Below are 24,864 nucleotides of genomic sequence, written 5' to 3'. Positions count from 1 at the left end.
ACAAAACAAAACAAAAAAAACAAAAACAAAAACAAAGAAAAGCATAAGGATAGGACTGGGAGTGTTTTTCCCTTACCACACCCTCAGTCCTGGTACCATGTGGCCTCCAAGTGTTGATGGTCCTGAGGTTCCTGAGTACTCCTGAATGGCATAACTGGAACCTGGCATTCTGGGACCCAAGCAACACTGCATCCTCAAGCCTAGGGAGGTACAGCCAGACTGGGAGAATCACAGGGAATAGTGTCAACCCCTACAGACCTGCAGGAACTTTTCCCTCCAGCTCGGCTTATTGGGTTCAACCACCAAGAAACAAACTTCTGGGCTTTCTCTTTATTGTCATCATACTTCCTTGTGTATGTCACAAAAAAACTACATTGACTTCTGATTGTAGGTTTATTATTTTGCCACAAGTGAGTGCAAAAATATCTGGTACTTTGTCCTTGAAGTATACATTTCTTGGAAAGAAAGAAAATGACAAGTTTGTTCTACTCTTAGAGGGGAAATTTATTAACCCAATTGCAAAGGATTTCCAGGAGACTCTAAGGACCTGAGGAAAAGGGCAGGCTTGGATTTCTAGAGAGTTTATTTATTTCTTTATTTCTTTACTTATTTCTTTATTTAGGCCATACCCATCGGCGCTCAAGGTCACTCCTGGCTCTGAGCTTTGAAATCACTTCTGGCTCCGGGGGGCACCATATGAGAAGCCAAGGAACAAATCGGGTTGGTTGAGTACAAGGCAAATGCTCTCCCAATTGTGCTATAATTCTGGCCCCCTCTAGAATGTTTTAAATTAGTGGGCAGGCAAAATGTCATAGATAAAAATAGATAATGTGTGATTTTCTTCAGAAAAACAAAATTTCATTTCTTTATATTTTCTGAAGTTCAGCAATGCTCAGGGGATCCTTATGACAAGGTAATTAAAGGTTGATTTTTGGAGGATCCCCAGATCAAAGCATGCAAAGCATGTGCTGAGTATTCTGAGTAATCTCTGAACTCAGAAAAGCATTATTATAAAACAGTGTACAGATTGTGTCTGTACACCAAAAATATTACTAGTAAGAATCATTGTACTCCACTATGGTTCTGGGATGGAAGAATTTTGCAATAATTTCTTCCAGATTCCTTTTTTTATTCTTCCAGATTCTTATTCTTAATAAAAATATTATTTTTATATCTTTTATTTGAAAAAACTTTCAAGTAAAAATATGGTTAATTTTAATGTTCCCCAAATTGATAATTATTCATCTATCACATACAGCCTTTCTTATAACTAAGGAAACTCTCCAGAATATATTCAAAAAATTTTTACCTCATCATATAGACAGGATGTTTGTCTCAGGAGCTGACACCACGGAGGAAATTCGTAGTTTCTGTCACTCTCTTCCTTGTACTAAAATGTAGCCTGATTTGAGGAAAGCACAAGTCCATTTCAAGTCTTTGGCCATGTGGGGATAGTTTTGAAGTCCCAGTGGAAGCTACAAAGTTCCTCAGTGCTCTGGGTATTGGTAATTCTGAGTAATATCCTGGGATTTGAGCTTGCAATTATATTGGGTTTTCTTATAACATATTTTTCTGTTGAGGTAACTTAAATATTTCATTCACTTAACAGGAGGCTTCCCTTGATTTGTGTTCATTGGATTGCATAATAAATACATAATAATTTTTTTTTAGATTTTTTTTTTTACCAAACCCAGTGGTTTCTCAGGGGTTTCTCCTGGCTATGTGCTCAGAAATTGCTCCTGGCTTGGGAGATCATATGGGATTCTGGGGATCGAGTCATGGTCTGTCCTAGATTAGCCATGTGCAAGGCAAACACCCTACTGCTGCACCATCGCTCAGGCCCCATATATTAAAATTTGTGTTTTAATTTTTATGATATGCTAGTAGTTAGTTATAATATTCTAGTTTAATCTCTTAAATATGCTATATGACAAATTAATTTTTGATAACATTTATCGAATTAATCATAATTCAGTTTATAATTTGATCTTTGGATAACATCTTAGCTTGCAATTTTCTTTCCTTAAAAGGGGATAGTATAAGGGCCAGAGAGATAGCACAGCTGTAAGGCGTTTGTCTTGCATGGAGAAGGATGGTGGTTTGAATCCTGGCATCCCCTATGGTCCCCTGAGCCTGCTGGGGACGATTTCTGAGCAAAAAGCCAGGAGTAACCCCTGAGTGCTGCCAGGTGTGACCCAAAAACAAAAAAAAGAAAAAAGAAAAAAGGAAAAAGAAGGATAATATAGAAATAGTTTACTGCTTACTGAGACAAATAACCTAGTCTTTTAAATTTTTTGTATTATAGTCAGATAGCAGGCTTATATAGTATTAGCATATATAGAATTGATGTCCAATAATTCTGTACCTTACCTTCAGCAAAGTTCCCATGATTCTCCACCCGTATCCTTTGCCATCAGTAGCTGCCCTCCTCCATCCCAACCCTTGTTCATCATATTTTGTAATATGAGTTTTGCTACACAAGGAAAAGGATTTGTCATTATTTTATACTATTCAATATTGCTTGACTCTTTTGGTTCACTTTATGTGTTTCACAGCAAAATAAAATCATCTGGTATTTATCTTTTGCCCTCTGAATTATTTCACTTAACATGACACTTTGCAGTTCCATAGATATTTCAGCCAAGGTATGATTTCATGGGCCGGGCGGTGGCGCTAAAGATAAGGTGCCTGCCTTGCCTGCACTAGCCTTGGACAGACCGCGGTTCGATCCCCCGGTGTCCCATATGTTCCCCCAAGCCAGGAGCAACTTCTGAGCACATAGCCAGGAGTAACCCCCTGAGCGTTACCGGGTGTGCCCCCCCCCAAAAAAAAGGTATGATTTCATCTTTTCATTAGCTGCACAGATTTGCCTTCTGTATCTATGGAAGAACTTCTGTATCTAGTCATCTGTCATTGCACATATGCGTGGTTTTGAATCCTGGCAAATGTATTAGGCATTGCAAGGATTATAGTTGTGCTGTGTTTTCAAATGAACATTTCTTGCTTGCTGAGATGTAGATGACTAGAAATTTAATGGAAATTAATTAAATTTAAGGTTAGATTAATAAGATAAGATTGCAATTCTGTTCTTCCTTTTTGGAAAAACCTGTTTATAAAGCTTCCCATTGAAGCTGAACCAAATAACATTCCCATCAACAGTGAATGAGGATTCCTTTCCTACTGCACTCTTTCAACACTGATAATTTCCATTTTCACTGCCATGCGACATTATTTCATTGTGATTTTCTTTTATATTTCCCAAATAATAGAAGGCAATGAACACTTTTTTTAATCGCTGTAGGTCCTCTGCATATATTTTTTCATCAAAGTTTCATTATCATTTCTCAATATTTTTATGGGATAATTGTTACTTTTATTGTTGAGCACTCTAATTTTTTAATATACTTTGATACTAGTCTTGATGTAAATTATTTTTTTGAATATATTTTATTTTATTTAAACACCTTGATTACATATATGATTGTGTTTGGGTTTCAGTCATGTGAAGAACACCACCCATCACCAGTGCAACATTCCCATCACCAATGTCCCAAATCTCCCTCCTCCCCACCCGACCCCCGCCTGTACTCTAGACAGGCTTTCCATTTCCCTCATACATTCTCATTATTAGGACAGTTCAGAATGTAGTTATTTCTCTAACTAAACTCATCACTCTTTGTGATGAGCTTCATGAGGTGACCTTGGACTCCCAGCTCTTTTCTCTTTGTGTCTGAAAATTATTATTGCAAGAATGCCTTTCATTTTTCTTAAAACCCATAGATGAGTGAAACCATTCTGCATCTTTCTCTCTCTCTCTGACTTATTTCACTCTGCATAATAGATTCCATGTACATCTATGTATAGGAAAATTTCATGACTTCATCTCTCCTGAAAGCTGCATAATATTCCATTGTGTATATGTACCAGAGTTTCTTTAGCCATTCATCTGTTGAAGGGTATCTTGGCTGTTTCCAGAGACTTGCTATTGTAAATAATGCTGCAATGAATATATGTGTAAGGAAGGGATTTTTGTTTTGTATTTTTGTGTTCCTAGGATATATTCCTAGGAGTGGTATAGCTGGATCGTATGGGAGCTCGATTTCCAGTTTTTGGAGGAATCTCCATATTGCATATTCCATAAAGGTTGAACTAGACGGCATTACCACCAGCAGTGGATAAGAATTTCTTTCTCTCCACATTTCTGCCATTTTTTGATGTAAAAATTAGATGTTTTTCTTTTTCTTGTAAAGTTCTGTCAGTGCCTTGTATATTTTGGAGATTAGCCCCTTATCTGATGGGTATTGGGTGAATAGTTTCTCCCACTCAGTGGGGGGGGGCTCTTGTATCCTGGGTGCTATTTCTTTTGAGGTTCAGAAGCTTCTCAGTTTAATATATTCCCATCTGTTAATTTCTGCTTTCACTTGCTTGGAGAGTGCAGTTTCCTCCTTGAAGATGCCTTTAGTCTCAATGTCCTGGAGTGTTTTACCTACGTGTTGTTCTATATTTCTTAAGGTTTTGGGTCTGATTTCTAGGTCTTTCATCCATTTGGATTTAACCTTCGTACATGAGTTAGCTGGGGGTCTAAGTTCAATTTTTTTCTAGAACAGAACACTAATAAGAATCAAGATATTATGAAGATATAAATCAGAAAACTTTAAACTTAAATATCAGGTCAAATAACAGGTGTGAAAAGCTCAGTAAACAAATTGATAGACAAAATGGATAAGTTCTTCCACAGGGTAACAGCAGCTGAGGATAAAATTAGTATGCTGGAAGATGAGATGCATAACAACTTTATACAGCAGAAGAGATTGAAAAAAGCCTTAAAGATAATGATCAGACAATGGAAAAATTACACAGAAAATATGAACAGATGAAAATAGAAGTCTTTGATAAGCTCAACAGAAACAGCTTAAGAATCATTGGAGTCCCAGAGACCCTAGAAGAAAATCTCCAGGAAGAATCAACAGTCAAGAACATCATCACAGAGAAACTACCAGAGCTAAATAATACATGTGACCAAATCCTGCATGCCCGAAGAATAACAGCTAAAAGAGACCCCAGAAAAAACACCCCAAGACACATCCTAGTCACAGTGATGAAACCCACAGATAGCAGCAAGATTGAAAAGGGAAATTACATTTCGGGGAGCATCCTTGAAATTTATAGCAGACCTGTCACCAGAAACACTCAAGGCCAGAAGGCAGTGGTGGGACATAGTGACAAAACTCAATGAAATAAATGCTTCGCCTAGAATACTGCACCTAGACCTACTCACTTTCAGGTTAAAGGAAGTATACATAGTTTCACAGATAAACAACACCTAAGAAACTTTACAGATTCAAAACTGGCCTTAAAAGAAAAACTGAAAGGTCTAATTTAAGACAAGACAGACCAACAAATACATCAAACCTCTACACAAAAATGGTACTAAATTACATGAAAATTATCTCTCTCAATGTCAATGGACTAAATGCACCTGTTAAAAGACACAGAGTGGCTAAATGGATAAAAAAAAAAAACAACAACTGAACCCAACCTTTAGCTGCCTACAAGAAACACACCTGAATAGTCAGAACAAACATAGACTCAAAATCAAAGGCTGGAGGAAAATTATCCAAGCAAACAACACCCTTAAAAAACCTGGAGTGGTTATAATAATATCAGTTGACACAAACTTTATACTCAGAAAAATTGTAAGGAACAAAGATGGACATTTTGTACTAATCAAGGGATATGTACAGCAGGACGAAATCACTCTCCTAAACATATATGCACCCAATGAGGAACCAGCAAAGTATTTAATACATTTGTTGACAAATCTGAAAAAGGATATCAATAATAACACAATAATTGTGGGAGACCTCAACACAGGCCTGTCAACACTTGATAAGTCAACCAGATTGAAACCCAACAAAAATATAATAGACCTAAAAAGAGAAATGGAAGAAAGAGCCTATATATATATATATATATATATATATATATATATATATATATGACACTCCATCCTCAGAAACCTGGATATACATTCTTTTCCAACGTACATGGGTCATTCTCCAGGATAGACCACATGCTGGCACATAAAACATACCTCCATAAAATCAAGAGGATAGAAATTTTGCAGGATATCTTTGCTGACCACAAGTCTCTGAAGTTAGATGTGAATTACACAGGGACACAGAAAAAATACTTTAACAACTGAAAATTGAACAGTCTACTACTGAACAACCAGTGAAATCAAAGAGGAAATCAAAACTTTTCTGGAAACAAATGACAATGAAAACACTAACTATCAGAACATGTAGGATACAGCAAAAGCAGTACAGAGAGGAAAATTTATATCTTTGGAAGCACACATCAGGAAGGAAGAAGGAGCATACATGAATAGCTTAATGATGCAGCTTTAAAATTAGAAAATGATCAACAAAAGGAACCAAAAATAGGGAGACAGAAGGAAATAACAAAGCTAAGAGCAGAAATCAATGAAATTGAAACCCAAAAAAAACAATATGAAGATCAATGAAAGCAGAAGTTGGTTCTTTGAAAAAATAAACAAGATTGATAGACCATTGGCAAAACTCAGAAAGAAAGAAAGAGAGGGAGAGAAACTTGATAACCTGTATTCGAAATGAAAAGGGGGAGATCACTACAGATACTGCAGAGATTAAAAAAGTATTCAGAGACTAATTTGAGAAACTCTATTCCATTAATATGAGATCCTGAAACGAATTGATAAATTCTTGAACTCATATAACCTTCCACGGTTGAATAAAGATTATGTAGCATATGTAAACACCTCTATCACTATTGTAGACATAAAAACCATAATAAAAAGTTTGCCCAAAAACAAAAGCCCAGGCCCTGATGAATTCACAAATGAACTCTTTCAAACCTTTCACGAGGAACTACTACCAATCCTGGCCACCTCTTTCATAAAATTAAAAAAAAACAGAAACACTCCCAAATAGCTTTTATGACACCAACATCAGGTTAATACCAAAACCAGATAGAGATGCTGCCAAAAAATAAAATTGAAGACCAATATCCATGATGAATACAGGTGCAAAAATCTTAAACAAAATTCTGGCAAACAGGATCCAATACCTCATCAAGAAGATCATTCACTATAATCAAGTAGGTTTCATCCCAGGAATGCAAGGATGGTTTAACATCTGTAAATCTATCAACATAATACACATCAACAAGAAAAATAAAAACCACATGGTCATATCAATAGATGCAGAGAAAACATTTGATAAGGTCCAACACCCATTCCTGATAAAAACTCTCAGCTAGATGGGAATGAAAAGAACCTTTCTCAATATAGTTAAGGACATATACCACAAGCCAGTGACAAATATTATCCTCAATGAAGAAAAACTAAAAGCCTTCCCTCTAAATTCTGGTACAAGCAAGGCTGTACTTTCTCACCACTCCTCTTCAACATAGTACTGGAAGTACTTGCTATAGAAATTAGGCAAGAAAAATATATCAAGAGAATCCAGATAGGAAAGGAAGAAGTCAAGCTCTCACTGTTTGAAGATGACATGATACTCTACTTAGAAAACCCTAAAGACTCTACCAAAAAGCTTCTAGAAATAATAGATTTATATAGCATAGTGTCAGACTACAAAATTAACACACAAAAATCAATGGCCTTTTTATATACTATAATGATAGGGAAGAAATGGACATTAAGAAAACAACACCATTCATATTAGTGCCACACAAACTCAAATATCTTGGAGTCAACCTGACTAAAGATGTGAAGGATCTATAGAAAGAAAACTATAAAACCATGCTTAAAGAAATAAGAGAGGACACATGGAAATGGAAACACATACCCTGCTCATGGATTGGAAGGATCAACATCATTAAAATGGCAATACTACCAAAAGCATTGTACAGATTTAACATGATTCTTCTAAAGATACCATGACATTCTTCAAAGTAGTTGTCAAACACTGCTGAAATTCATTTGGAACAATAAATACTCTCAAATAGCTAAAACACTCCTTTGGAAAAGGAATATGGGAGGCATTACTTTCTCCAATTTTAAGCTGTATTACATAGCTATAGTCATCAAAACAGCATGGTACTGGAATAAAGACAGACCTTCAGATAAGTAGAATAGGCTTGAGTACTCAGAGACTGTTCCCCAGACATACAATCACCTAGTTTTTGATAAAAGAGCAAGAAATCCTAAATGGAGCAAGGAAAGCCTCTTCAACAAGTGGTGTTGGCACAACTGGTTAGCCACATGCAAAAAAGCAAACTCAGACCCCCAGCTAACACCATGTACGAAGGTAAAATCCAAATGGATTAAAGACCATGATATCATATCTGAAATTATAAGGTATATAGAAAAACATGTATGTAAAACACTCCATGACATTGAGACTAAAGGAATCTTTAAAGAGGAAATAGCACTCCCCAAACAAGTGGAAACAGAGATAAACAGATGGGACTATATTAAGTTGAGAAGCTTCTGCACCTCAAAGGAGATAGTGCCCAGAATACAAGAGCTACCCACTGAGTGGGAGAAATTGTTTACTCAACACCCATCAGATAAAGGACTAATATCCAAGATATTCAAGGTACTGACAGAAAAAAAGTATAACCTCATCAAAAAATGGGGAGAAGAAATGAACAGATACTTAGTAGAAGAAATGCAAATGGCAAAAAGACACACATGAAAAGATGCTCCCACCACTAATTGTCAGAGAGATGCAAATCAAAATAACTGTGAGGTACCATCTCACGCCACTGCCACTGATATTGGCACACATCACAAAGAAGGAAAACAAACAGTGCTGGCGGGGATGCAGAGAGAAAGGAACTCTTTTCCACTGCCATTGGGAATGCTATCTAGTTCAACCTTTATGTAAAGCGATATGGAGATTCCTCCAAAAACTGAAAATTGAGTTCCCGTACAATCCAGCTATACCACTCCTAGGGATATATCCGAGGAACACAAAAATACAATACAAAAATCCTTTCCTTACACCTATATTCATTGCAGCACTTTTTACCATAGCAAAACTCTGTAAACAAGCAAGATGCTATTCAACAGATGAATAGCTAAAGAAACTGTGGTACATATGCACAATGGAATATTATGCAGCCGTCAGGAGAGCTGAAGTCATGAAATTTTCCTATAGATGGATGTACATGGAATCTATTATGCTGAATGAAATAAGTCAGAGAGAGAGAGAGAGAAAGATGCAGAATAGTCTCACTCATCTATGGGTTTTAAGAAAAATGAAAGACACTCTTGCAATAATTTTCAGACACAAGAGAGGAGAGCTGGAAGATGCAACTCACGACATGAAGCTCACCACATAGAGTGATGAGTTTAGTTAGAGAAATGACTACATTGACAACTATCCTAACAATGTGAATGACTGAGGGAATTAGAAAGCCTGTCTTGAGTACAAGTGTGGGTGGGGTGGGGTGATGTGAGGGATATTTTGGACATTTGTGGTGGGAATGTTGCACTGGTGAAAGGGGGTGTTCCTTCCATGACTGAAATCATACAACTGCTATCATATTTGTAATTACGGTGTTTAAATAAGGATTAAAAAAAACTAAAACAAAAGAAAAAGAATCTAGGGACGACATAGCTCAGGGTTTCTCCTTTGAACCAATACCTGCAGTGCCAGGTTCCTGTTGGGGAGCTCCAGAGTTCTGAAGTAAATAAACTAGGCTTTACCTTTGCATCTCTGAAGGTGTGGAGTCTTTATTGAAGAGTTGGAATTTCCCCGAAACCTGGGTATCCCTGGACCTGAGACCTTTCTTTCACAAGCCCTAGGCTTTTCTGGTCCTTCTCACAACTCAATAAGGTATCCTTTAATTTTATCCTGTGATTTTTTTAATCACATAAGATTTTTTGTAATTGAATACCATTTATTTAAAAATTTTGTTTTACTTATTTTTCCCAGTATTGTCAAAAAATAAAGGTTCTTTTTGAGGTTTATAACCTAGAATGCTCTGTTTATGTTCCACTTGACACATTTTATCAAGTTTCATATAATCTGTTTTTTATTACACTTAATTGCAAAAGATGGAATGTTTTTTGTTTAATTAGTTACAAACCTAGAATATTACCTTTATCCACTTGTAATCAGCAAAATCTTGTAATTCCTTTTCAGAGCAATAAATCAGCAAAAAATTATTAGTATTTAAATTGAAAATAAATTTGAACCACTATTTGTATATTACTTGATAATATATATAAAAATAAACACATCATGAAAAGGACAACAAAGCTTTATTCAAATATAAAGAATGAATATATATTATATAAACTTACAATATTGATATATATAAAATTTTGACATTTAATAACATGATAACATTGAAATAGAGGGTCAAATTATGCTAATAGCTCATCCTTCACATATTATACCTTCATAGGCACATACATAAAAGGATTTCATCAAACATAGAACATCACTTAAAATGTATTTTAATCCATCAAGGTCTGAGTGATAGTAGAGAGGAGAGGGGCTTGCCCTGAAGGCAGCTGACACGGATTAGATTCCCAGTATCCCTTCTGGTTCCCCAAGCACAACAGAAGTGATCCCTGAATACCACTAGGTGTGTTCCTAAAAACAATGAACTTATCAGCTATATTAATATTAGCTATTTTATATTGAACTCTTCTCTGAATTAGGAATGAATATAAATAAATGCTTCTTTTCTGTGAAAAATATTTATTTCCAATAGATCATTGATTAAAGGTTGGAGGAACTATGTTTATATAATATCAAGACACATATCCAAAGCAGGTGAAGATTCAGAATGAGGCTAAAAATACTCAAAGATACACATCACAAAGAATGAGAATAAACAGTGCTGGTGAGGATGTAGAGAGAAAGGAACTCTTATCCACTGCTGGTGGGAATGCCATCTAGTGCAACCTTTATGGAAAGCGATATGGAGATTCCTCAAAAAACTGGAAATTGAGCTCCAATACGATCCAGCTATACCACTCCTAGGAATATACCCTAGGAACACAAAAATACAATACAAAAATCCCTTTCTTACACCTATATTCATTGCAGCACTATTTACCATAGCAAGACTCTGGAAACAGCCAAGATACCCTTCAACAGATGAATGGCTAAAGAAACTCTGGTACATATACACAATGGAATATTATGCAGCTTTCAGGAGAGATGAAGTCATGAAATTTTCCTATACATGGATGTACATGGAATCTAGTATGCTGAGTGAAATAAGTCAGAGAGAGAGAGAGAGAGAAAAATGCAGAATGGTCTCACTCATCTATGGGTTTTAAGAAAAATGAAAGACATTCTTGCAATAATAATTTTCAGACACAAAAGAGAAAAGAGCTAGAATTTCCAGCTCACCTCAGGAAGCTCACCACAAAGAGTGATGAGTTTAGTTAGAGAAATAACTACATTCTGAACTGTCCTAATAATGAGAATGTATGAGGGAAATGGAAAGCCTGTCTAGAGTACAGGCGGGGGTTGGGTGGGGAGGAGGGAGATTTGGGACACTGGTGATGGGAATGTTTCACTGGTGATGGGTAGTGTTCTTTACATGACTGAAACCCAAACACAATCATGTATGTAATCAAGGTGTTTAAATAAAAAAAAGAAAGTAGAGAAGTTAAAAAAGATAAAAAATACTCAAAGATATCTGTATAAAGAAATATGAAAACTATTTTAAAAATTACTTAAATGAACATTAATATATAAGGCACAGAGTGATGGTAGGGTACATGCTTTTTAGGTGGTGACACTAGTTTGATCTTAGACATGATATGATCCACTGAGCACTACAAGGAATAATTCCCGAGTACAGAGCCAGTAGTAACTTCAGAGTACCATATTGTGTGACCCTCAAAAAATTAGCCAAAATCTATATTAAAATTAATCATTATATATTGAACTTGTCTCCCAGTTGAGAATGAATAGAACTAAGTATTTCTTTTCTTCTTTGAAAAATATTTCTTTTTTTTTTGTGTGTGTTTTTTGGGTCACATCCGGCAGTGCTCAGGGATTACTCCTGGCTCCATGCTCAGAAATTGCTCCTGGCAGGCACGGGGGGCCATATGGGACACCGGGATTCAAACCGATGACCTTCTGCATGAAAGGCAAACGCCTTACCTCCATGCTATCTCTCCGACCCCTGAAAAATCTTTCTTACAGCTGACTTTATAGCTTTATTTCTTAGACTATAGATAATTGGATTGAAAGTTGGGGGAACTACTGTATACATAATAGTAAGAAACATGTCCAACGCAGTCGGAGAATCAGTATGAGGCTTTAAATACTCAAAGATACCTGTAGACATGTCCAATATAACAACAGCAAGGTGGGGGAGGCAAGTGGAAAAGGCCTTGTCTCTGCCCTCTGCAGATGGCATCCTCAGCACAGAGGAAAATATGTGCACATAAGAGAACCCAATAAAGATGATGCAGAGAAATGAGGCCAAAGAGAGGAAGATAGTCACACCAACCTCAGCAAGATAGTCATTGGCGCAGGAGAGTTTCAGGATCTGGGGGACATCACAAAAGAATTGTTGGATGATACGGGGGCCACAGAAGCGAATGGAGAAAGTACCTGCTGTGTGCATGGCTCCACCAATTATTCCACTGATCCAATCTCCAACAACTCCATGGATGCAGGTTCTGACATCCATGATGATGTCATAGCGCAGTGGGAGGCAGATGACCACGTAGCGGTCATAGGACATCAGTGTGAGCATGGCTAGCTCAGTACAGCCACAGACAGTGAAAGCAAAGCACTGTAATATGCATTCCCAGAGGGAAATATTTCCACTCTGCATAATAGAGTTATAAAGGTATCTCGGTACAGTCACAGAAATATAGCAGAGATCCAAGAAGGAGAGATGCTTCAGGAAAAAGTACATGGGGGTGTTGAGACTCTGATCCATGGAAATGACGGTGATGATGAGGATGTTGCCAGTTAAAGACAACAAGTAGAGGACTGAAAACAAAAATGCAAATATATTTTCTAGCTCAGAGTTGACAGAAAACCCCATGAGAACAAACCCACTCATGGTGAGATTAGCCATAGTCCTTCATCTCCGATGACGTTGCTGCAAGACAGATGGAAACATTTCAATAAAATAATTTTGTTTCTCACTATTTTAAATTCCTCATCTTTCTTTTTTTGTTTTTTTTTTTGTTTGTTTGTTTGTTTTTGAGCCACACCTGGTGGTGCTCAGGGGTTACTCCTGGCTGTCTGCTCAGAAATAGCTCCTGGCAGGCACGGGGGGACCATATGGGACACTGGGATTCGAACCAACCATCTTTGGTCCTGGATCGGCTGCTTGCAAGGCAAACGCCGCTGTGCTATCTCTCCGGGACCCAATTTCCTCATCTTTCATGAAGTTAATGTTGGAAATTGACATCACAATTTTCTCATAATACTGAGGAAATAGTTTGATATATAGTAGTTTGATATATATATATAGTTTGATATATAAATAGTAGTTTGATATATATACATAGTAGTTTGATACATATATATTTTGATATATATGTTGATATTTATATTACATCAAGTTTGGACTTTTTTCAGTGAAATTTAGAGGTTTATGAAGGTTTTTGCATTTCCATCTCATTTCAAAGGGGGAAATTTATGTATATAAAACTAAATATAAGAACAGCAATCTTATCAATGAGAATATGAATTATTTTATTTTACTTACTTGAAATTATTTTCTCCACATATTCATTAATACAATTTTTCAGCTGTTATATTTTCTCACTGGTGTTTATATCTACTCACATACATATATAGAACAGGATATAGGATATAGGAGAAGTTCTTGATATATATTTTAGATTATGGGTGCTTATACTTAATACAGGAGCCACATAAATCTATAAAACCCTAATAATGTGGTTTCATAAAAGAGGAAAATATATGAGTATCAAAAGGTTCTTTCATATGTTTTCTTCAGACTACAACGGTTACTGAATAGTTTACTTTCATATGTAATATTAATAATAAAAGTAAAACACTAGTAAATGCCAGCAAAACAAACCCTTAAAATATTTTTAACTCTAATGATTTACCATAGAAAAAGGAGAGAGGGGAAACATACTGATACTTTGGTTGTCTTTGTGATATCTGTGATAAATAATATACATTTATATTTGAACTAAACTTTAATAGTAGGTAAAATGATGATTAGTGAAGTAAATATATATATATATAATATTATTATTCTTACAAGAAAGTTTTAAAGCAGAATATCACAACAGTTTTGCAGTTTTGCTATTAAGTAGGAATACCTTTGGCATAAAATTAACTATACATGGACCTGAAATGACTAAATTCCCAAGAGAAAATGACAGAAAGCACTTTTCTTAGATCATTAAAATTAAAATATATATCTGATTTATGTTCATTTGAACAAATATATTTAAGCATCAAGTTAATGAAATATGACAGTTATAAATAAAATTTTATACCCACACTAATCAGATTTAAAACAAAATATATTAATTAGTCACATAAAATATAAAACTCATATATTTACATTTGTTCACATGTTATGTAAAATTATTTAACAGCAACATGTAATTCTGTAGCTAAAACAAAGTAATGTTATATTTTAACATTTAAATAAATCAATCAATATTTAAAATATATACATTTATTTAAAATTGACATGGTAGAAGATTATTGGCAATCCTCAGTGTAAATGAACAACTACTTATAAGATAAAATTTTAAGAGGCTTTGAAAATATGATTGAAGAACTTTTTTTTTCTGAAATTCTATCATTGACATACTTTAGATTAGACTGTATTATATTTACCTGATCTCAAAATATGTAATCAGAAATATACTTGAAGGCAACTAAAGAGCTAAAAGCAATTAGTCACACAATATGCAATGATTTCTGAATAGTTCATGTCTGGTTATGTTTATTGTTGAAAAACTGTTAGTTTGACCCCAGATTAATAACAAATTGAATCTTCCTTTTTCATTTTGCAGCATTAATTCCATGGATGTACCTGAAGTGATTGGCTTAGAAATTGATGATAATAGATTCTATTTTCTTCAGAAATGTATTAAGTAAACAAATAAGAAAATTGTCTGAGTTTAGAGTGATAATGCCAACACACAATAATTGTAATCTATTTGAGAATTGGATCATTCTAATTGTGAGGTTATAATTGTGAGTTTTTATAGGTGCATATCTGCGTGTATGTTTGTATGTTTTCAGTTCTAGAACAGTAGAAATTAACTAATTTTGCACCCAGGACACAGTAAAATGTAAAGCCTTTAATGATGATACCTTATGCTTATACATATAATATATATGTGTTACATTATACAATTAGTCATTTTTCTCTGGTAATTGAAACTTACCAGCTTAATTTTGGCAGCTTCCAGAAAATTCTATCTCTTTGTAGTTGGAGAATGCTCACACTTCCCTGTTTGGAACCAAAGAAAGAGTCAAATAGAAATGAAATAGTCTGGCAGGCCCCCCCATGTGCCAGCGGCCGCGTGGTCCAGCCTAGGGTAGGGGGCTCGGATCTGGGTCACCCGACCCCCCTCTCCCCCATCCCTCCGGATCTCCAGGTGGGTTCCTGGGAGGAGCTGATGGGGCACCCGGGGTTTTCCCCACTCCCGGGCCGGGCCGGGCCGGGTCCCTGGCCTAGGGTGGGGAGCAGGTCCCTGAGCTCCAGGCTTGGGAGGGTCTCCCTCCCTTCCCGGAGCAGGATTTTTAGCCGGCGTGGACAGGCAGCTGGCAGGCCCCCCCATGCGCCAGCGGCCGCGTGGTCCAGCCTAGGGTAGGGGGCTCGGATCTGGGTCACCCGACCCCCCTCTCCCCCATTCCTCCGGATCTCCAGGTGGGTTCCTGGGAGGAGCTGATGGGGCACCCGGGGTTTTCCCCACTCCCAGGCCGGGCCGGGACACTGGCCTAGGGTGGGGCTTAGGGGGTGGAGTTTGGTTTGGTGGGTGGCAGATAGCTGCTTAGCTATACTCAGTCTGTCACTGGTAATTTCATACCAGTCTACATTTTGCAAACACTTTCTCCTTCCAACCATCAGTACCCCAGATTTACCCTTCTTAACTTCAGTAACACATAGTTCTAATCTCTGACCTAAGACATACAGTATATGACAGTATATGTAACAAATCCCAGAACTATTTAGAAGGACATAAATTGAACACATATATCTTTTGAATATTTTAATGGTATTTTCTTTAGCTGATGTAACTCTCTATATATTCTTCTACCATGATGTTTCTATTCACTTTTCATCTTGTCTTTTCTTTGTAAGCTGTTCTGTAAGGATCGTTGGTGGAACTGTCCCCCAGTTTGATGCCTATGATTGAACTATGTCATGGAAATTGCTGGTCTTGTTCCTATTGCCTCCAGATGCACCAATAACGCCCCATGGCATTGATTCTTGTTTGCATAGACACATTAAAATGGGAAAACATACATACAGATAAGTTCTTATCTAATAAATCTCAGTACAATGTACCTTACACCCTGAACATTGATATAATGACCTGGCACAGGCCTCAGAAGAATGGGCATCCTCCATTCACGCAGGAACCAGGCAAGCTAACTACGAAACATCCAAGGTCTTTTACAGCAACAGCTGGAAGCAGTCCTCTGCCGGGAAGGACACTGCCAAGGGTCTGACATCGACCTCTTAAAAAGAGACTTCTGTTTACACTGAGAAGACTTGACAGCAACAATGACCTGCTCTACAGGACATGGTTCTCTCTAGTCCCCCTTAAGTGTGAGGTGAAACGAGAGGATGCGCTGCACCTTCCTGACTGCAATATGGGAGATGCAGACTCCAGGATCTTTAATACAGAAGCATGATACCAACAACAGAGACTATGTGAGGAATGGAGGTGTATTGCCACTACAGACGATGACTTGAATTGAACAAACTAATTTGCCTGGAGCCTGGAGCCAGTCCTGTACCAGGAAACTTCAGGGGTAAGGTCTCCTTGTATTTAGACCATAATTTGTCTTTCCATGTCCCTTATGTTTTGGTGGGCCTATGCAAACAAATGCCACTTTAATACCATTTTTTACTATGTTCCCTTGATTCCAATTCTTAAGAAAAACAAGCCACTAAAACTTTTGATGTTAACCTAAACTAGTTAGCATGTGCATGGAACTAGAGAAATGTACATTGCCCTCAATGTTTAGGGAGTTACATAGGTCTAATGTCTTTAGATTATATTGTGTGCTGCTAAGAAATAGTATGTACTACAACTGGGGATTTGAGGGACAAAGTAATCGTATTGTACAGGTGTTCAGTTTTGTTTCTATTAGTATTCTTTGGCTGAAAGTTCAAGGCTGGGATATCATCGATGGGACTACCGAGAATTCTGTTTATGGGTGATTGGGCTTCCACTGTAACTTTACCCGGTCCTCTTTCTTTGCATCTTTGTTGTCATAATTAAAATAATAAAAAAAATGAAATAGTGCTGACTTATCCAAAGCCTCATGTTTGGTTTTACTTACTAATTTATAAATATTGTCAGTATAGTGGCCATAAGTAAAATATATCCAGGTTTTCCTTTTAGATTTATTTTTGTTATATGTTGCTTGAAAAATCTAATGGTGTATCTCATTATAGCAAAATTTTATATATCATTTAAATATTAACACATTATGTTTAAAGTAAGTTTATTATCTTATGGCATACAAATACTGAGGTAGTGTTTAATTATATTTGACTTTGTTCCAGCGGCATAATGATAAGGGGCCTTCCGGGTCTCCTGTTGTTCTTAGATACCATTTCAACATCTTTGGCTCAACTTTGTATGTCATTTCCAATATTTAAGATAATCACTTGAAATTTCACAATATTGTTAGTTCTTTAAATGCTGCACCAGATTTTGACACTGGATTCATTTCTGTGCTTAAAACGTGCTCCAACTCGCTAACCCTCATAAAGTCACAACCCAAATCTTACAACTCTATCCCAGTTCTAAAGATATTAGTGCTTCCAGAACTTAACAAATATTTCCAACAATCCAATGTGTGGTTTTATTACCAGTTATTTTTGTTGTACATATTTCCTCTATAAATCTCAAACTCAACTCTTTAAAAATCTATTTTGTCAATTTCAGAGGTTTTTGTTTGTTTTGTTTTTGTTTTTGGGTCACACCCGATGACGCTCAGGGGCTACTCCTGTCTATGTGCCCAGAAACTTCTCATGGCTTGGGGGGGCCACAAGGGATGCCGAGGAATGAAAGTGAAGGTCAGCTGCGTACAAGGCAAAACACCTTGCCACTGTGCCCCCAATTTCAGGATTTTCTTCCACCAGAATTTTTTCAGGGAAGAAATCAGGAAGCTAACGGTGACTGTGTCAAGAACCACAGTCTCTCTTGAAAGTCTGTCATTTTTTTAGGGTTCCTTTAGGCAGAGTGTGAGGGTGGAAATAAGTGTAGGTTTGTGAAGTAGGGTGTAAGGGTGAGGATTCAGGGAACATCAGCTACAAAATCAGATGTGTTGGTTATGGATCATTCCTGATAGTGTTTGAGGGTTATATGCGGATTTGGCCCAGGGCAAGGCAAGCACCTTTTGAGGGGGGAACACACCTGACGGTGCTCAGAGGTTACTGCTGGATCTGTGCTCAGAAATCATTCCTTGCTTGAGGGACCATTTTTGATGCCAGGGATCAAACCTGCATCAGTCCTGGGTCAGCTATGTGCAAGGTAGCTGTGCTACCACTCTGGCCCCAAGGCAAGCACCTTAACTCTTAGATAATCACTTTGATTCTGTTTTTTTTTAATCCCTTAATTTATTAATTGGAAAATATGGGCATTTGCTTTCATTAAAATATATAACTATTGGTTTAGGGTCAAAGGGATTGGACATATGGGCTTTATGTTGTGCGGCAAGAGTTTGTTCTTAGCAATACGGGGTCCCTCTGGCTGTGCTCAGTGTGGACCCTCCAAAATAATTTGATCCAAGGACTGAGGATGTGACTCAACATGATTGTGTTTGTGAGGGTCTGGGTTTAATCTCTAATTAAACACAAATATATATATATATGTGGGGAGCCTAGCTGATGAAACCTGGGACATAGGACACCTCAGTAATTCCTAATCTGGTCACCCACGTGACCAAAAGGCCCATGCCTTGAGAACAAAGGAAATAGACAAAAATAAAGTAATTCAGAGCAGCCCAATATATCCAGCCAGAAAGAAAAATATAGAGTTTGCCTTTGTGTTAGCAAACATTATTAAAAACTTTGTTTGAATCTTATGCCTTTTAGTAAAACGTGCTCAGGTCTACCTCTGCCCCTCCCTACTACCTGCCCCAATTTATGCTAATGAATGCTTGTAACTGTGATTGGTGTAAAATTTGTAACACCCCCGACGTGTTTCAGCCCTTAAAAGCTGATCCCCCAACAATAAACTTCCCTTTTTGAACAGCATGTGTTGTCTTGAAGGCTTCTTTTACTAATCTCTCTAGTTCTTCTTTACAGGTCGGTTCTGCTCGAGTGAACCCACTAATAACTAGCAACTTTCATTTCCACACCCCCGCGGGTCGGGGGACTCCCACGAAAGTTGCAGAGTGGCGCCCAACGTGGGGCTCGAGTTACAGAATCTGATCGGGTGGCAGAGTGCGACGAGTCCGGAGCTGAATTACGTCAGGTAAAATAAATTAAAGCAACGTAATTTAGTTAGTCTAATGCCTAGGTAAAAACCGCCACCCCATTACAGTCCCAGAGTAAAGATGGGAACCAGCCCGAGTAAAGGGGCGAAAATTATTATATACAAGAGAAACTAAGAAGTAGGAAGGTTAAAAGTTAAAGAAACTTGTTAAAATTTTTGGATCTGCTCAAAAGCATTATTGTTAACTCAAATCTTAACCCTAAGAGCTTGCAGATTGTGAAAAATGCTCGGGAAAACTTAATAATGGCCTCCAGTGCCGGCTCCCAATCTCTCCAAAGGAAACTCAAAGAAATGTGCTCTCTCTCTACCAGCGTTTACCCCTCCCTTCGAGCTGTCGCCTCAGCTCCCCGGAGGCAGACTCGGCAACAACCTTGCTCTCCCCCCCTGCCTTCCTGGCCAGCTGCCGTTTTAGCAATCAGCTAGCAGGGCGAACACCCCTCCCCCCGCTAGCTCTAGCTCGCTGCTGGAGCTCCCACAGCCCCTCCGGCTGAAAATGTCGAGGCAGCAGCCCCAGATCCAAAGCTCCCCAGAGCGCCCCATTCATAAAACCTTTTGGTGTTTTAAAAATTTAAATGTACACACAGGTATTAAAATCTAAGTCTTTTTATATTTCTATTAGAAAATTTATTTTGATTCTTAAGGTATTTAAAAAAAATGTTAAAAATAATGTGGTTAACCTTTTTAAATAATATAGTTAATTTTATTGCAGTTAACACCCAGGTGTGCTTCATAATACCCTTAGTTTTAATTTTGTGCTAAAGAAATTGTTCTTTACCTTTGCATTACAACAACTATCCTTTTAAGTGTATTCAAAAGGTCAGCACATTATACAAATCTGTACATTTGTGTCAAAGTAAAGAAATCTAGTATTAATAAAAAAATATATATATTTAATTTTATAAGTAATATTATAAAAGCAAATTAACTAGTATCAAATATAATTTTGGTCTTAAGTTCTAGGTGTAAAAATGCATCAAATGTCTTTATATTTTATAATGTCTAAACATTTTGTTAATTTGGTATCTAATATTTTTTACAAATTATTCACTTAAAGTCTTCAAAGTAAAAACAGTTGTCTTTTAAAGTCAGTTTTTTATACCTTTAATAATCATAGTTCATGCTCTTGTGTTTAATCATAAAATTTTAACACTTTATTACAGCTGTCTTACTGTTCTACTGTGAAACCAATTTATAACAAACCTGTTCATTTTCAGCAAATAATATCATACTTCAGAGTGGAAACTCCTTTTTCAGTGCTCCCCTAACCATTTCACTTAACAAAATTTTTTTTTAATTGCTAACATTTTACTTCATGTTTTAAATTTCAAATTAGAATTGTTTTAAAAATGTTTTGTGTTAAAGCTAAACCTTAAAATTTATTTTCAGCAAAGTTCCACTCCAGCTACATTAAAAAAAAAAAATTTTTTTTTTACAAACATGCCGGCTAAATATTTAAAAGCGCTTGTCAATTTTTCTAATGCAAGTTTTCAATAAATCCTCTTGTCTGTTCATGTGTGTGTGTTATGCGTGAAAGTGGCCACAATGTTGTGTTTCATGTTGTTTGTTCTGTCTATTTGTTATTTTTGCATTTCATAATAAATACAATTTTTAAAGTCTTATCCATTTTTAAAATTTCAATTAATTTTTTTATCTGGCTTAGTCTGGTCATCTAACTAACTGTAAAATCCTGCTAAAAAATCCTGTGCTAAGCTAGCTTTGTCCTAACAGCATGGCAGAAAGTGTGGGGGATGGTAAAATCCAAAATTTTTCAATGGCCATCCGGGATAACTTTTCCCTGAAAAATTTCTGAACTTTACAATCCCCAACTTTCCTGCTATGTGTAATTTAAGGCCTATAAAATATAAATTTGTAGCAAAAAAAAAAATCATTTAAGTTCAGGTTAAAAGTTTTTGAACAATTGGCTATCATTAATTATAAAATTTTTTTAAGGCTAAAGTCTGGCAAAAGTCAGAAGGCATTCCTGTGGCATTCAAAAATAATCATTTTACCTCCTGCCAAGTTGTTTTCTTATAGACCTCCTACAGCTTCCTGCAGTCCTGTCCTCATTCACTTCAAAAAAGCCTGCCACCCCACCTGCTAGCTGCAATTCCTGCGGACCTGTTTCTGACTAACTCCACCTTTGACAATGCTGAATTTGGTACTCTGCCTGGCTGTCCTTAATGCCCACTGCCACCAACCACCCCCTTCGCACCAAGGCTTCATTAATTTGTTTGCTACACTTGACTCTCCCTTGCAAGACGTTGACAACACCTCTGGTTCCTTCCCTTCCCCTTTTATGGCGCCGAAGCTCTTCAGAACTCTGCCTGCTTCCCCACCCTTCCAGCCCATGCTGTCCTCCGAACCCCCCTCCTCTTCTCAGCTCGTCCTTGTCATAATCAACGCCTCCGCCCAGACGCCTTCGGTACCTGCTATTCACCCACCTCACCGGCCTAAATTGCTGCCTTGACCTGCCTTACTTCACCAATGACACCAACCTTCTGCAATGCGGTATGAAGCTTCAAAAACGTGGCTTAACTTTAAAACTAGTGGTGGGACTTGAACTTTGCCCCTTGGTACCCAATATGATTCCCCCTATTGAAAATTGTAATCAAATTCTTGTCGTTGATTTCTCCTTTCAGTTCATAATTGCCCCCAATTCAACGTTTTTTGCCTGTTTCACTGGTTTATCTCCCCCATTGTTTTACATTTGTTTCTTTAGTCCTAGAACTACTGTGTTTTGGTTGTTTTAATGCCAAAATTAACTGTTAAATCAAAAATTGCCTTATTATCTCTTAAATATAACTTTGTCTCTCTCCCGCTGCAGTATAAAAACAAACATTGCCTCCACCCCAGCCTTATTGAAAGGCCTGGGTGTTACTGGTGTAAGCACAAAAATTTATTCATTGGTTCATACTCTAAAATCTGTTAATGCCTCATAACTGTTGTTAAAAATGTTTACAAACTTAGAAAAAGTTTACACTACTTAACTGTTCAATCCCTAGCAGTATTAGAGCAGAAAAACTGCCGTGGTTTAAAATTAACCTTTTTTGAGGGAGGGGGAAATTTGTGTCATCCTTAGAATAAAATGTTGCTTTTTAAAATAAACTTGGCTTAGCTAGAGATAGCATTGGACTTGTGGAGGAAAGTTTAGAGGATAGAAATAGACAGAGGGATTAAGATGAGTCCTGATATAAAAATTGGTCCTCTACCTCATCCTGGCTGTCTAAGCTGCTACCTAATTCGGTCCTTTCATTGGCTTTTTGCTAATTTTTCCTTTGGCCCCAAGGCATTCTGTCGCCTCACAAGTTTGTTAAAAATCCGGTTACTGAGATTGCCCTAATGTTCAGTATAGGTCCAATATCAGTGGCTCTCCTAAATGCACCCCGAAGAACTTGAAGCCTTGGATATACCTCTGAGCTTTAAGGAGTTTTGAGTATCTGGCTAAACGCCCCTGCTTGCTCTGCTCCTGGCTGTGGAGATGCCCATGACGGGGAATAGTTTGGTGCCAGTGTCTGGGTGCAAACATGGCATTCCTAATATTTTGCGCGCAAAAACTTTTAATTTGGTCTCTTGTTGCCATGTCCAGAACTGGAAGCCCACCAAATAACCTAAGACAGGTGACTCCACCCACTTTGCTCTTCTTCTTTTATTATTACAGTAAAGGGGGAACTGTGGGGAGCCTAGCTGATGAAACCTGGGACATAGGACACCTCAGTAATTCCTAATCTGGTCACCCACGTGACCAAAAGGCCCATGCCTTGAGAACAAAGGAAATAGACAAAAATAAAGTAATTCAGAGCAGCCCAATATATCCAGCCAGAAAGAAAAATATAGAGTTTGCCTTTGTGTTAGCAAACATTATTAAAAACTTTGTTTGAATCTTATGCCTTTTAGTAAAACGTGCTCAGGTCTACCTCTGCCCCTCCCTACTACCTGCCCCAATTTATGCTAATGAATGCTTGTAACTGTGATTGGTGTAAAATTTGTAACACCCCCGACGTGTTTCAGCCCTTAAAAGCTGATCCCCCAACAATAAACTTCCCTTTTTGAACAGCATGTGTTGTCTTGAAGGCTTCTTTTACTAATCTCTCTAGTTCTTCTTTACAGGTCGGTTCTGCTCGAGTGAACCCACTAATAACTAGCAACTTTCATTTCCACACCCCCGCGGGTCGGGGGACTCCCACGAAAGTTGCATATATATATATATATACACACACACACATAAACACTAGTTGATCTATTTTCTATACTAAATAGGTTTATCTCTTTTGAACAACTTATTTTTGTAATATGGGAAGTTTCACAACTTTTGCAATAAGTCTTATAATTGTTAGTAATAAGACACATATAAGAATCTGAATAATAAGAATACAAGTTTATCGTTGTGGCATTCCTTTTTGTGTTCAAATCATATTCTATTGTGGCTGTAGAAGAAAGGCAATGCTAGGAAAATGAGAATTTTATGCCACTGAATATTTCTGTAATGGAAGTTATTTATTATTTTCTCAAAAGTCCTTATTCCCATTTAAATAATCTGAAGTTATGCATTGTATTTTAAAGTTTTCTAAGTCAGTAACTAATAAAATATTCATTCTTCTCTCTAAACTAACTTTCTAGAACCCCAGAAAACTTACCAGAGCATTCGGAAACTTCTTTCAACACAAGGACAAGCTGTCATTATCAGCAGTGGATCCTTAGCTGGTCTTGTTTCTGTAATTCACTCTTCCTTCATGAAATCTGGTCAGTGGAAGGAAAATGGTCCATTTTAATTCTTCTTGGACACCATAGGTTAGTTCTTGAGGTCCCTTTGGAATATCTTTGTACTCAGGGACTTTACATTGTTGTATAAATACCCTTGGGTTCAAACTTGCTATCATCGTGAATTTTCCTGAAGATTAGACATCTAAGTTGATTAAATGATGACACAGTTTCCAAGGTTATCATTTTAGTTGTGTTCACTGAGCCAAGTTATTAAAAGCATAATTATGTCGTTATTTTGCTGTGCTGGTAATGTAACCCACGTTACTATGCCAAGAAAGTACTCTCCACTGAGTTATACTACCTGACCCAATAGTCTGTGTTGGGTTTCAAATTCAGAACCTCAAACAGACTCAATGTAATACCAAACTTAATTGCTTAAATGTTGGTCTGATGTATGTATGCTTTCTCATTGCATTTTCTAA

General features: G+C 37.1%; 1 protein-coding gene across 1 annotated transcript; it reads right to left on the bottom strand.

The window, feature by feature from the left end:
* Positions 1-12,147: 12,147 nt before the first annotated feature.
* Positions 12,148-13,071, bottom strand: LOC125995941 (olfactory receptor 14J1-like). Its single transcript, XM_049764889.1, has one exon. It carries the CDS (start codon positions 13,069-13,071, stop codon positions 12,148-12,150), a length of 924 nt encoding a protein of 307 aa, XP_049620846.1.
* Positions 13,072-24,864: the final 11,793 nt, after the last annotated feature.

This window comes from Suncus etruscus, chromosome 18 (genome assembly GCF_024139225.1).
Source record: "Suncus etruscus isolate mSunEtr1 chromosome 18, mSunEtr1.pri.cur, whole genome shotgun sequence".
Classification (NCBI taxonomy): Eukaryota; Metazoa; Chordata; class Mammalia; order Eulipotyphla; family Soricidae; genus Suncus; species Suncus etruscus.
This window is presented reverse-complemented; position numbering and strand designations above follow the sequence as displayed.